The sequence below is a fragment of the Channa argus genome, chromosome 2 (genome assembly GCF_033026475.1).
Source record: "Channa argus isolate prfri chromosome 2, Channa argus male v1.0, whole genome shotgun sequence".
Lineage (NCBI taxonomy): Eukaryota > Metazoa > Chordata > Actinopteri > Anabantiformes > Channidae > Channa > Channa argus.
Window position 1 is genome coordinate 26,793,070 of NC_090198.1, and position 13,767 is coordinate 26,806,836.

General features: G+C 41.8%; 1 protein-coding gene across 2 annotated transcripts; it reads left to right on the forward strand.

Annotated features, from left to right (window-relative positions):
- Positions 1–1,232: 1,232 nt before the first annotated feature.
- Positions 1,233–11,676, forward strand: ppm1g (protein phosphatase, Mg2+/Mn2+ dependent, 1G). 2 transcript variants are annotated; one of them, XM_067488180.1, is made up of 14 exons: positions 1,233–1,372; positions 3,152–3,290; positions 3,875–3,944; positions 4,592–4,677; positions 4,861–4,990; positions 5,156–5,261; positions 5,731–5,930; positions 6,457–6,629; positions 6,732–6,863; positions 8,294–8,396; positions 8,662–8,793; positions 8,918–9,047; positions 9,419–9,518; positions 9,704–11,676. In XM_067488180.1, exons 1-14 carry the CDS (start codon positions 1,248–1,250, stop codon positions 9,902–9,904), a joined length of 1,827 nt encoding a protein of 608 aa, XP_067344281.1. In that variant the 5' UTR covers positions 1,233–1,247; the 3' UTR covers positions 9,905–11,676. The 2 variants fall into 2 exon arrangements, with proteins under 2 accessions (XP_067344281.1, XP_067344289.1); XM_067488188.1 differs by lacking the exon at positions 1,233–1,372 and adding an exon at positions 2,714–2,872.
- Positions 11,677–13,767: the final 2,091 nt, after the last annotated feature.

Genomic DNA, 13,767 nt, shown 5'->3' on the forward strand with positions numbered 1-13,767 from the left:
ACTGACAGAGTCCATTAGAAGAAATCATATTAAGAAGAATTATGATCATTCATGTCACTCCAGAGTCCAAAATTAGCAATTAGCTCCAATAATCTGGGCCATGTTCTTTATATGCATTGTGTTGCTCAATGCAACAATACACAGGTCAAAATAATTTCTAAACATTTAATTTTTAAGACATGTTGCCTTTAACTTTATGCATTTTTCCACATCTTTAAATACTTCATAGCTGTGAGGCCAGGGTGAAAAATGCAGCCTTTTCATACCTTCTCTGTGTGCCCCCCCTTTGCCACTACCCTGCTGATAGTTTGCTGTGTTAACATATATTCTTTAGTCAACAAACACAAAAGTGCAATTTCTCTTACCAAGGTGGTGTGTATTTGAAAAAGGGGGATTCATTTATGATTATTTAAAAAATAAAATAAAATTAGAGATGTGTTTTAGCAACATGTATAAGTGTTCTCTTCACAGGGAACGGCCAGTGCCACCATCTTCATTACGGTGGAAAGTAACTGCCCAGCGTTACAAAACTAGCTTTGGAGCTCAAGAGAAGTCATTTGTCTTATTCCTACTAGACACAATACAGCATAAAAAGACTGTTAATGGTTTAGAGTATTGTCTGACAAAAAAAAGCAAATGTAAGCAAATTGAGTTCACTTCAGTGAGGTGCTTTGTTACAGACCTCCCTGAGGGCCTCCTGCAGTTTCTTTACCGACTCCATCACCAGTTGGAAACTTTCATGGAAGTTTCCATTACCTTCCTTCACCCAGGCTGCCTGCAGCTCTTTGACCCAAGCCAGAATCTCATCCAGCTGCTTCTGTGCCTCCTTTTGTTCCTCCAGCTCAGCTAGCAGGGCCTGTCTGGCACAAACCTCTGCTTTATAGGCTCCATGAAGATCCGCCATTGAAGACTCCAGTTTCAGGATTTCCTAAATCAAAAAAAACAAAACCTGACAAACCAATAGCTACATGAAATCTGTATCCAAAATTTGCGGTTTTATCAGTAGAACCCTTCCTCAAACTTAACACTTCTGCTGACACGCTAATTTTGCTTCTTTGTGGGGGGGGGGGGGCAAAAATGTGTTCAAGCTTTAACCCACTTGACTATAGTTCAAATTAAAAAGTAAAAACTGGGAATCTACTCTCCCACCGGAGAGTCCCCCCTGGGAATCCTAGAAAGAAGGCCCAGATATTCTGACACCAGCAGAGGATTTGACAGTGTGCTCGTCTCCTCCTCCACCCACCTGTATGTCTTCGGGGTGGGTCCTGTGTGATTGGTCCTCGGGCAGCAGGACATTTGGCGGCACGGCGAAGCACCGGTTGACCAACAGCGCTTCCATCCGATCCGACAGCTGCTTGAACTTCTCTTCGAGGTACTGCTGCAGCTTGCGGCTACACTCCCGGGCCTCGGCCCGAAGCACCTCCTCGGCCACGTCCGACTCGCCTTTGCTCAACTGCCTCACACACACCTTCTCCACGACGGGTAAAATGTCGCACAGGCAGTCCTGGAAGGCGCTGTGGACCCGCAGCATGCACGTCTGCGGGGTGAAGCCGAAAAACTGCGCCTCGTAAAGTTTTAAAGTCGATGGAGAGAGGCTGTCCGTCTCTTCGCCGACTTCTCTGCGAACGTCCGTCTCCATTTCTTCTCGGGTTTCCCGCGCCATTTTCAATAACTCACGTTTGTTTTTTCTTCTTTTTCTTCGGGGTTTTATGGCAGCCGGGATCCCATCTGTTGCACTGCTGCCATCTTGTGGGGTTAATCTCTCCCTACACGTACTATACTAACTTTTTCTTTCTTTTTCTCTTTTGACCTTTCGGTTTATCCCGTGAGTTCAGGGTCGTTTGCATGTTGATTCTGTACATATTTTTCATCGGATGCCCTTTCTGAAGCAACCCTCCCCAATTTCTACCGGGCTTGGACCGGCACTTCAAAGCTAGGGATGGGGGGTTCATTGTCTTGCCCAGAGACACTTCGACATATAGCCGGGACTTGAGGATCGAACCACTGACCCTGTGGTCCGTAGATGACTGTCAGCTGCCCCTTACTAAACATACTATATTATTGAGATCAGGCCTGTTCTTTTTTAATGAAATACACCAGCTCTAATTTGATTATTGGGCTCCAGTAATTTCTTGAACTTAGGGAATCTAGCTCTATTTAGGCCTCTGTGGAATTTACATTCTAAAAGTGTAGGGTTAATAATATCACAACGTATTCATTTCAACGTAGATAAATAGACTGGTAGATAGAACATTCACTATAGTTTTAGATTTCCAAAAGAAATAACTTAATAGTTAGGAGAGACTTGGGTGTGTGTAAAGTACATTTTTGTTCGTCTATTTAAAAAACGAAACATTATGACGTAGCCGTACGTTTTGAAAACGCCCCTTGTTTTCCAGAGTGGATTCAGAAAGAGAGTTACGACATCACTCAGGACTCGTTAAGGAGTTTCTTTTTCAATAATGGCAGATCACGGTGGCTTCAAATTGTTAGAAGAAAGGCAACGGCTGTCCAGGGAATTTTCCCATTTAGGTGTATCCTCCATCTTTCTCACGTCAATTTTTCTTTTTCCAAAAACACTCCCAACTTTTTAAAATAATTATAGCAAAAACTGGAACTATTCAAAGCCACATGAGTCATGTGACCCGCTGTCGTTCTTTTGATGCCATGCTGTCGCAACTCTTGTGCCTCTACGGCTCTGCTTGTTTCCAACCTAAGCCGCATGCGCGCGGGCTCACTTCCTCCACGGCTGCTACTTCGCTTCGTTTTCCCTGTGTTGATAGCGGCTTTCGTTTCCACACGTGTAATAATTCATATGTGAATCTGGCATTTGTGGACCCCTTTGTAAGATAATCCCGCTCTGTCAGAAAAGGTAAATTAACCATCGGTGGTAAGTGTTTGTTATACAACTGCGTAGCTGCTCTCCCGGCGGGGGCAGAGGTTACTGTTGAAAGTTTAGCCGGGTGTGCCGCTGTTAGCACGGGGATGTGTTAGCTAGCTGATGCGTCTACTTTTTGTTGTGGTGTTGCTAACGTTAGCTAGCTAGAAGACAACCGTAACTACAAGCTGGTGATGTAGAGCAGCGAGTGTGTGTTTGTGGTTTTATGTGAAGCCAAATTACATGTTTCGTGTATGTGTTTTTTCTCACCAGGTGTAAAGCCATTAAAAAAAAATCAACCATGGGGGCTTATCTGTCGCAGCCTAACACAACCAAGACCTCCTCAGATGGCGGCAACAACATCATGGGTTACGGCTTCTCTGCCATGCAGGGCTGGCGTGTTTCCATGGAGGTGAGGCGGAAAATAAGTTTGTGGATCAAAGACAACTAAGTTGCTGCTGCATTACCTGAAGTGAAAGTGTCTTTGAGCCGTAAATGGCGGAATGTGAGACTGGCCTCTGTTTAGGTTTGTTTGTGTAAGGTTGCTTGATGACTTTTCACTCTTTCAAACTCTTCCAGTAGCTTTTTCTTGGGTGAAATCATGCGATGTTCATAGTGTTTCAAGCACACGTTGTAATCACTCAGCATCCAAGAGCATGTGATTGATGGTCGCTGTGTGATGTTTGTGTCTGTACTTGTAAAGAAAGAACTTTACGGCAGCATTTGAACATCTGGTGGCTGTTTCGTTTGGTTAATTACTTCTTCTGATGAGACAGTTGCACATTCCTTAAACTATCAAACAGTGGCTATAATACAACTCATAAGAATAGCAGTGTGATTGTATGAAAATGAATGTAAGTGAGGCAAAAACTGTTCGGTGACAAGTTGTAGATGTTTTAACAGCATGGCATTGAGCAGTCTTTTGATTTGCGATGATCTCTACTAAATGCTAACTGTCTAAATTGTCTAAATTTTATTTTGTTTTCTTTGTCATAGGATGCTCACAATTGTATCCCAGACTTTGATGAGGAAACAGCCATGTTTGCTGTGTATGATGGACATGGAGGTAACGCAAACTGTGCAAGCACTTTTATGTTTATTTTATTTTGCAGGATAGTTTCAGTTATAGCATTTCTAACACTAACCGTTTAGAATATCCTCCAACTAAGACAAATCGTTACCTGATCTGAACAAGCAGTGCATTTAAATGTGCTCCAGTAGCCTGTGTGCTGAAAATCCATACAAACAAGCAACAGATCAGTAATACACTGCAAGTACTGATTGTGGAACCCTGGCTCAAAGTTTTTTACTGCATAGGACAGCAGACACACCTTCCTGACCTTTATTTATTTATTTTTTTAATCAATGCCCCTTACACATGAACTCTGAACAATGTCCAGAGAAATCAGCCGTAAAAACCTGAAAGTAAATAGATTAAAAGTGCACATACAATATTTTAAGCAAGGTTTAAAAAACTACTGTAGAATGCTTAAGTGCATTTAAATGCAACAGTGCATAGTACACTCTTCCTTCAAATCCTTTTCCAAAAACAGCACTTTCTCTAAAATCTCATGATTACTTATTAATATTTTAGATTTTGCGTAATATGAAGTGTTTATATATTTTTTACCCTATTATTGTTTTACACACCTCTTTGAACACACATCTATCCTGAGAACATAAGTGTACATATAACTGAATGTTGTCATTTAGGTGAAGAAGTGGCTCTGTACAGTTCCAAGTATCTTCCTGACATTATCAAAGAGCAGAAGGCCTACAAAGATGGCAAACTGCAAAAGGTGAGAAGCTGTAAAATCTAGAGCCTGAAATAATAAATTACATTATAGCCAAAGTCCTATGGTAGTTTGGTTACCTATGTTCTGCATAAAACTGAACAGACATATGACATGAATCTTTTATCCTAAATCAAATATTACACTATCTTGACCGTGACTGATGCACTCTGTACATGTTGTTTTCAGGCTTTGGAAGATGCCTTCTTGGCCATAGACAGCAGAATTACCACAGAGGATGTCATCAAGGAGCTAATCCAAATCGCTGGCCGGCCCACTGAGGAGCCGCCTGCTGAAAAGGTGGCAGAGGAGGACGATTGTAAGTTCATCATTATTAACAGAAGTAATCATTTATGTCTGAAATCTATAAATATGGCAAAAGAAAGGCACGGTAAAGTTTGTTTGCTGCTGATGCATCAAAATAGATGTCTGATCATTCTCATAATACCTTCTGAGTGAGTCCATATTATTGCCCTCTGTACAGTGGACACAGAAGAGGCAATATTGCTCCACGAGGAGGCCACCATGACCATAGAGGAGCTGCTGGTACGCTACGGCCAGAACCGCAACGCTGTCAAACATGCCATCAGGTAATGCTAGTGTATAGACAGAGAATAGCACGTGGTTGTTAAGAAGAGACTTGTTACTGTGTTTTCCAAACATACAATATTCTTTGATGACGAAGATCTCTCCTCTAGTAAAGCCCCCAGCTGATCCTGGACAAGGTGGGCCACAGACAGTAGGCTGTCAATATGTAAATACCAACAAATTTCACAGAGTCACTATTTGTACTATTTACACTGAACAGCTTTGGCGACCCTGAACTCACGGGATAAGCCGAAAGGACAAAAAAAACAAAAAACAAAACAGCTTTGGCGCAAATACTTGAAAAACTCAGAATAAACAAAAGAATTCACTGTGGTGCTCTCCCCCCATATACGCCCCCAGTCAATCTGATACAGATGCATCTCTCTCAGCTGTTGTGCCTCAGTGAATCCAGGTTACTTGGTGTGAGTCAAACCACTGCAGCCCTATCTTTATTTACTTTTCTATTTCTAGTGCGGCTGTTAAGAAGGTTTCCTCCTCTAACCCTGAGGCCTTGGAAGACAAAGCTGAGGGTGAGGAAGGACAGAAGAAAGAAGGGCTGAATGGAGAGGTGGAGGAGGAGACCAATGGGAAGGTTAAGGAAGGTGAAGGTTCGGCATGCAGTTCAAAGTTGCGAGCCTGTCGGAGAACAGGAGGTGAAGGCAGCAGTGCAGGTATAGTTATTTAAAGATGTATGAAAATTAGGGCTGGAGATATTAATAAATTTTTGTCATTGATGTGAATAGTTTGGGGGTCCTGGTGGGTCATTGGAAGAGCGTTGGGTTGGGTTGGGAGTGGGTTCGAATCGCACCCCACCAGGTGTGGCCCGACCCGGCCACCAAGGGCCATCCTGGTGCCGGTGCCGAGGGCTGATAAAAAGGGGATGTAGGGCATCCAGCATAAAAACTCATGCCAAATCAACGTGTGGAACATGCGACCCCTGAAGGGACAAGCCGAAAGCCATTGATCATCATTTTAATGTTAATAGTTTAAATTGTTAAAGAGGGGGCATAAATTCATTTATTCATTATTCATTTAAAATTTAAATGATTAATTGCTATTAATCACAATTTAATAAAACGTTTTCAGTTGCAATAAAAGCAATGGCTTCACCAAATGTGCATGAATATAAATCTGAACACTTGTTCAACAATTCCTTTACTTTGTTTTTCTGTGTTTTTCCATCATGTTGCTTTACAGCAGCAGAAAGTGCCAATGGAAAAGAAAAGCCTGGTAAGGCAGAAGGGGATGCTGGACCTTCCTGCTCCTCTTTATCCTCCAAAGCTTCAGGAGATTCAAACTCTAGATTCTTTGATGACAGTGAGGAGTCTGAGGAAGGAGAGGAGGAAGAAGAGGAGGGCAGTGATGAAGAGGTGAAATGAGGAAACTAGAATAGGTTTGGCTTTAAAAGCTCAGTCACTTTAAAAAGCATTTTAATAACTGCTTTGGGCTTTTTTTTGTTGTTGTTTAATTAGGATGGTAGTGAAGAGGAAGAAGGTGACAGCAGTGAGTTGGATGATGAGGAGGATACAGAGGAGGGAGAGGAAGATTCTGAGGATGAAGAGGAGGAGGAAATGTGTCTACCTGGAATGGATGGCAAGGAGGAGGTGTGTACAACACAATGTTACACAAACCTGAACATGTCCAACATGCAGCGCGTCCCTGTGCCACACAGCAAATTTATTCACAATAGAACATAAACAACATATCAGATGTTGAAACAGACATTCTACCATTTCATGGAAAATATTAGCTCATTTTGAATGTGATGGCAGCAACAAAAAGTTTGAAGAGGGGCAACAAAAGGCTGGAAAAAGTAATTGCTGCAAGTCGTAAACAAATGGAGGAGCATTTGACAACTAATTAGGTTCATTGGCATTAGGTCCGTAACATGACTGGGCTTAAAAGAAGCATTTCAGAGAGATGGAGCCTCTCGAATTTAAAGATGGGCAGAGGTTCACCAATCTGTGACAAAATCTGTGACAAAATGCCCAAAAATTTGTAACAGTTTCAAAAGAAAATCTCCACATTCAGGAGGAAACTCTGTGCACAAAGGACCAAGGCTGAAGGTCAAAACTGGATGCATGTGATCTTTGGACCCTCAGGCAGCACTGCATTTAAAACAGGCCTGATTCTCTACTTGGACATCACTGTATGAGCTCAGGAACATTTCCAGAAATCACTGTCTGTGAACACAGTTTGCTGTGCAATCCACAAATGTAGGTTAAAGATGCATTATGCAAAGAAGAAGCCATGTGTGAACACGGTCCACAAATGCTGCTGTGTTCTCTAGGCCAAATTCCTTTAAAATGCCCTGAGGCAAAATGGAAAACTGTTTTGTGGTCAGATGAATCAAAATTTGAAATTCTTTTTGGAAACCATGAGCAGAGGGACCATCCAGCTTGGTATCAGTGGACAGTTCAAAATTCTGCATCTCTGATGGTATGGGGGTGCATTAGTGCCTGTGGCGTGGCCAGCTTACAGCTTTTTTAGCAGGTTTTAGAGCATTTATGCTCCCATCCAGACAACATCTGTTTCTGGGAAGGCCCTGCATATTTTAGGAAGATGATGATAAACCACATACTGCATCCATCACAACAGCATGGCTTCACAGCACAAGAGTCTGGCTGCTGAACTGGTCTGCCTGCAGTCCAGACTTTTCACCAATAGCATCCTGCATCAGACCAGAATGGGACAACGTTCCTCTCCTGAACTCCAGCAACTGGTCTCCTCGCTTCCCAGACATTTACAGACAGTTGTTAAAAGAAGAGGGGATGCTACGCATGGCAAACGTCGCCCTGCTCCAACTGTTTTGTTATGGGCTGCTGCCATCAAATACAAAATGAGCAAATGTTTTTCATCAAATGGTAAAATGTCAGTTTCAACATCGAATATGTTTGTGTTGAGTTGATGAGATTTGCAAATCCTTGTATTCTGTTTTTATATAACTTCCCAACTTTTTTTGGATTTAAGGTTGTAAATGACACTGTAAACCATCCTGGAGATTTTAGGGTGTGTTGTGTTTCTGTACTTGTAGCCTGGCTCGGACAGTGGAACAACAGCTGTCGTAGCTCTGATCCGAGGGAAACAGCTGATCGTGGCCAATGCTGGAGACTCGCGCTGTGTGGTGTCCGAACGGGGTAAGTCAAAGCCATTTAGTGACAATTCGACTTTGTGATACATGTGTTAAATTGTAATGAGAACATTCATTAAACTGAGGTGCATCAGCCCGGTGTCTGTTCCCCCATTGGAAATGACTACTCTGAATCATTTTGTGGAGTTTGCTCCGCTGTTTTATTTTAAACCAAGTGTTTGGCTCCTGCACGTTCACCACTGAACTGTGCGGCGGCAGATCTATTACTAAAAAACTTGAAATGTAAGCACTGTCCTCCTGTGTTGCTGCAGGCAAAGCTGTTGACATGTCATACGACCACAAGCCAGAGGACGAGGTGGAACTAGCTCGCATCAAAAATGCTGGAGGGAAGGTGACCATGGATGGACGAGTCAATGGTGGACTGAACCTCTCCAGAGCTATTGGTATGTTTCTGGTAGGAGTTTAAAGTAGTGTTGTGAGAGTAGTCAGAATTCAACTTTGTGACCACGTGGTTTTAGCAGAATGAGATTCTCTTAACAAGCTGTTAATCTGGTCTCTGACTCTCAGGTGACCACTTCTATAAGAGGAACAAGGCTCTTCCCCCAGAAGAGCAGATGATTTCTGCGATGCCAGATGTCAAAGTTCTGACACTTAATGAGGACCACGAATTCATGGTTATTGCCTGTGATGGCATCTGGTGAGTAAGGCTGTTTTTTGGTAACCGCACCGTACGGATTTCTGTATTTAACTGCAGCATTGTAGCTTAGCATCCCTAATAAAAAAACTGCCATCTGACCTCCATCTAAAAACCCAGCTGTATATTTTTCAGCAACTAATTTTGTTCCTCCTGAAAGTCAAATACACACTTGCACATAAGTACTCTGCTTTACATGTTTGTGCTTCAAAACTATACTTGTTAAATGCTGATAAATGTGCCAACACCTTGGTCTTATAGTTCTTAAGCACAGTGAAACTGGTTTGATGGGCAGTTGGCACTTCATAAGAATTAGTTGATTGTTTTTAGTAGTATATCATAAGGGACAACTCTTGTTCTCTGTTTGTGTACAGGAATGTGCTAAGCAGTCAGGAGGTGGTGGACTTCATCAGTGAGAGGATCAAACCAGACCAGAATGGCAAATTCAGAGCCCTCTCATCCATAGTGGAGGAGGTAAGAGAACCCAGAGAGCCAGAAATCGCCAGAACCCAAAAATTCCAATTATATTTTCGTAGACTGCACTTTGTCATTGTAGGAAAAACTTATGTCTCAAACTTGTTTATTCAGGCTTCGTTACAATAAGCACATATCAGTTGATTGTCATCTTAAATTTAAAACCCCATGTGTCCCCCTGACAGCTGTTGGACCACTGTTTGGCCCCAAACACATCTGGAGACGGGACAGGCTGCGACAACATGACATGCATCATTGTCACCCTCCGGCCACACCCAACCCCCGCTCAGTCAGATGATAAAAAGAAAAGGAAGCATGAGGAGGAGTCAGAAGGGACTGAGGTGGAGGAGAACGGAAACGACAGCAAAAAGTCTAAAAGTGACTAAAAGGGAGGAGAAACTGTCCCAGAGGAAGCAGCTGGTCCCAGGCCACCCCAGATACACCAGAGACTCATTCTGTTCAAAATTAAATCCTTACCTCACATATCAGTTCACCCTCAGACAGAAATAACAAATGCTATACATCTGCTCAAAGATCAGCAGAACTGAGTCTGTCAGTATAGTTCTTGTTTCTGTTTTAGGTGGATTGTCACTTTAATACCCCCTCCAATAATTTCTGTTGTTTGGTCTCATTGGAAAGAAGCTCGACACATCTTGACAGTGCTTATCGGTGTGATGAAAACTACAATATTCCACATTCTGTATTTGTAACTAAAAGGAAAATGCGGGATGAACAAGTTCACAGCGATTGGTCTGTATTTCGATCCATTTTAGAGGCCACCATCTCTGCAGACATGTGTTGCATTTCAGTTATTGTTGACATAGTTTTCCAAGCTGCGGTTTGGCAGCCAGCCTCTGGTTGCTCTTGGTGTTTCCACAGTGACACGATGCATTTTCGTTGTAGTTTTGCGATTTAAGACATGCTCATGCTGAGGCGGTCATTGTATTTCAAGTGCCATTAAGAAAAAAAAGAGAGAAAAAACATGGATTACCTTCATATGCACTGTCATCATCAGATTAACCCCAGAGAGAGGACTTAAAAAGGCTGCAGAGTACAATTGAGTAAAGGTAAAACTGATGGAATAAGAGGATGTTCTTTGTAGTTCATATTCAAGCTGCAGTGAGACTGCATGTGGGAGTGTAGTGTTGCACTGAATGTGTTGGTACCCTGTTCTGAGCTTCTCCGTGATGTTGATAGCAGACCCCAAGTTTGTGGAAGGGCAGTTTGGTTCCGCTCTTTCACATAGAGAGGAGCTAAAGTGTCCTGGGGTACTAGTCCATTTATGTAGTTTTTTCCATTAGCACCCGTTCAAACATGAGGATTGAATTTTTGTTTTTCAGTCTTTCTGGTAACGTCGTCGTCATCATCATCCTGCTGCCTTCTTTCTTTTCATTCCTAATCTTTGTGTCTTGCTTCGATCAAAATCTTAAAATTTCCAGATGGCCAAAAGATGCCATGGTATTGGGAGCTTGTGTACCTTAAACTGTCAGATACGGTAGCTGGGGAATGGAGAAAAGCGCTACATGTCTCTGGATGTCCATCCACAGAGAGTGGTGGTGACTGAAGCCCTGGAGCAGCGCTTCACACACAGCTCGTCTCCAGGACTCCGCTCTCCGTCTCTGGTCTTGTTTTCACTGTAAAACCTTTTAAGACTATATTGTGTTTTAAGTAAAACAAAAAGAAAGATAACAATCCACTCATCATCACATTTTTCATCTTTGTTGAATTGGTCCTCTGGCAGTTTTATAAAACTAAAATCCTTTTTGTGAGTCCATTTGGAATCTGACGCTGGAGTGTGCACCGGATGCACGATGTAATTTCTTTTCTTTCTTTTTTTTTCTATTTGTTTTTTTGAGTGGAAATGCAATTTCGAAAGTACAGAGCACCAAGACTGTAATTAAATCGCTTTTTTTTTTTGTTTTATTTTGTTTTGTTTTTTTTGTCTCTAGGTCTCATTTAAAACCACAATGTGCGGCGAACTTTGTTTCTAGTCTATCTTGTCACCATACCCTTTTTTCTGTACATAGTTTTTTCAATACTTGTAATTGGAAAGAATATGCTTTTTCTTTGTAATTGTGAGTCAGTGTGACATTTTTGGTGCATACTCTTTTGACACCAGTATGTAAGTACATACAAATACATTTTTTTTAAAATGACAGCTGCAGTCCTGCATGTGTCACTGGTGTCAAGTTTAGATATGAATTAAGACTTGTGCTAATGTTTGAAGGCATCAGTATGTTTGGTGGATACTGGATGATGGTCTAAGAAGATCTATTATTTTATTACTAGACAATGTAGAAATAGCCTTGCAGGGATAAAGCCATTGATTCAAATTGATGCTTAAGTAAAAGTACAGAAGGCATCAAGGGCCACCGTGGCAACGGTCCCAAGCCTGGATACAATAGGAGGGTTGCAGCAAGATGGCCGTCTGGCATAAAAAACTCATGCCAAATCAACGTGTGGAACACTCCGCGGTGGGGACCCCTAAAGGGACGAGCCATAAGCCGTTGAGTAAAATTATATGTCATTACTGTGGCATTAATTCTGCAGCTGGTAAAGACAAAAGTGCTTTTGATGACTGAGTGTACTGCTGAGCACTTTATCAGTTTTCCTTATTTTCACTTTCACTCAAAAAACTGATATTAGCTCATGCGATCAGATAAATATAGTTGAGTACAAAGTGTTGAAACCAATAGGAACTACTCAAAATACTAGTTCCTCAAAGCTCTAATCACATTTCACCACTGTGACTCTACATCACAATGCCATCGAAGATGAATGAAATTGGCAGTTGTCTACACAGCACAAAGTAATGAGTTTATTCTGCTTGCTACTTCTACTGAGCCACTTCTTGGAGCACCATTCACAAAGTCTTTGCATTCGAAGCTTTTTCTTACTGCCGTGGTTGGTCCAAAATGTCAACTTTGCAAGAAGGATTACAATTAGTCATTCAGCAAAGCAACTGACAACTGCAGGAGTCACTAGGGAAAAGTTGGGAGTTCAGTGTCTCGCTCAGGGAAACTTCGACTTGTAGCCAGGACGACCAGGTGTCGAACCACTGACCCTGTTTTTGTTTGCTGTGCTAAGCAGGGTTAAGATTTCTGTTTATGCGAGTGATTGCATGATTGTAATTTTTTTTTAAGAGGACAAACATGAATTACATGCACCAATCACATAACTATGTCACATTTCTGTGCACCTAAAAGCTTTTTTTCCTAAACAAACCTATGTTGAGTTTGCTAACGAAAAGGACACTAACATGGTGCAAGTCTCAGAAGGTATAAACTAAAGAAGACCTGAAACAGCTGATTTTACTGGAAGAATTTAAAAACCGTTAGCCTGAGGTAGTTGGTACATATCTCAATGAGCAAAAAGTGTAAACAATTTATAAAGCTGCTGTTCTAGCAAATTAATTTTTGCTGACAAACTTTGATAACGGGCAGGATGAGCAGGAAGGAAAACCTCGATTCTATATCTTTAACTAAAAAGTGTGGGAGTGTTGCTACAGACAAATCATGTTTCTTTTTCAAATAACCCCATCATCTTACTTGAGCCTGCGTCTTTTGGTTGTAGTTTGAGTACTACATGTACAACATAAATTCAATAAAAACCATTGAGACAATGTGTAAAATGTAAGTACAAACAGAAAGCAATGAGTTGCAAATCCCATCAACCCATATTTGATTCACAATAGAACATAAACAACATATCGGATGTTGAAACTAAGACATTTTACTAATGATCAAGTCTTGTCACTTCAGGGGTCACCACAGCAGAACGTGCTCTGTACGTTGATTTGGATTCGCTTCCTGCCGCAACCCTCCATTCTTTTTCCGGGCTTGCGACCGGCAGCAAGTTGGCCCTTGGTATCTTGGCAGGGCCACATCTGGTGGGGTGGATTCAAACCCACAGCCTTCTGTATCCCAACCCAATGCTATCCCACTGAGCCACCAGGCCCCCTAGACTTACACATTTTACCATTTCATGGAAAATATGAGCTCATTTTGAATTTAATGGCAGCAACACATCTCAAAAAAGTTGGAAGAGGAGCAATAAGAGGCTGGGAAAGTACTTGCTACAAATAAAGAAAAACTAATGGAGGAGCATTTGACAAGTAATTACGTTGACTGACAACAGGTCAGTAACATGACTGGGTATAAAAGGAGCATTTCAGAAAGGCAGAGCCTCTCGATTGTAAAGATGGACAGAGGTTAATCAATCTGTGACAAATTGTGCCAAACAATTGGTA

Coding starts and splice junctions, on each gene's coding strand:
- ppm1g (XM_067488180.1), top strand. CDS start 1,248: ATGTCTTCGGGGTGGGTCCTGTGTGATTGGTCCTCGGGCAGCAGGACA. Junction 1,373..3,151: donor TGCTTGAACTTCTCTTCGAG/GTACTGCTGCAG, acceptor TTTTCTCACCAG/GTGTAAAGCCATTAAAAAAA. Junction 5,931..6,456: donor AGGTGAAGGCAGCAGTGCAG/GTATAGTTATTT, acceptor GTTGCTTTACAG/CAGCAGAAAGTGCCAATGGA.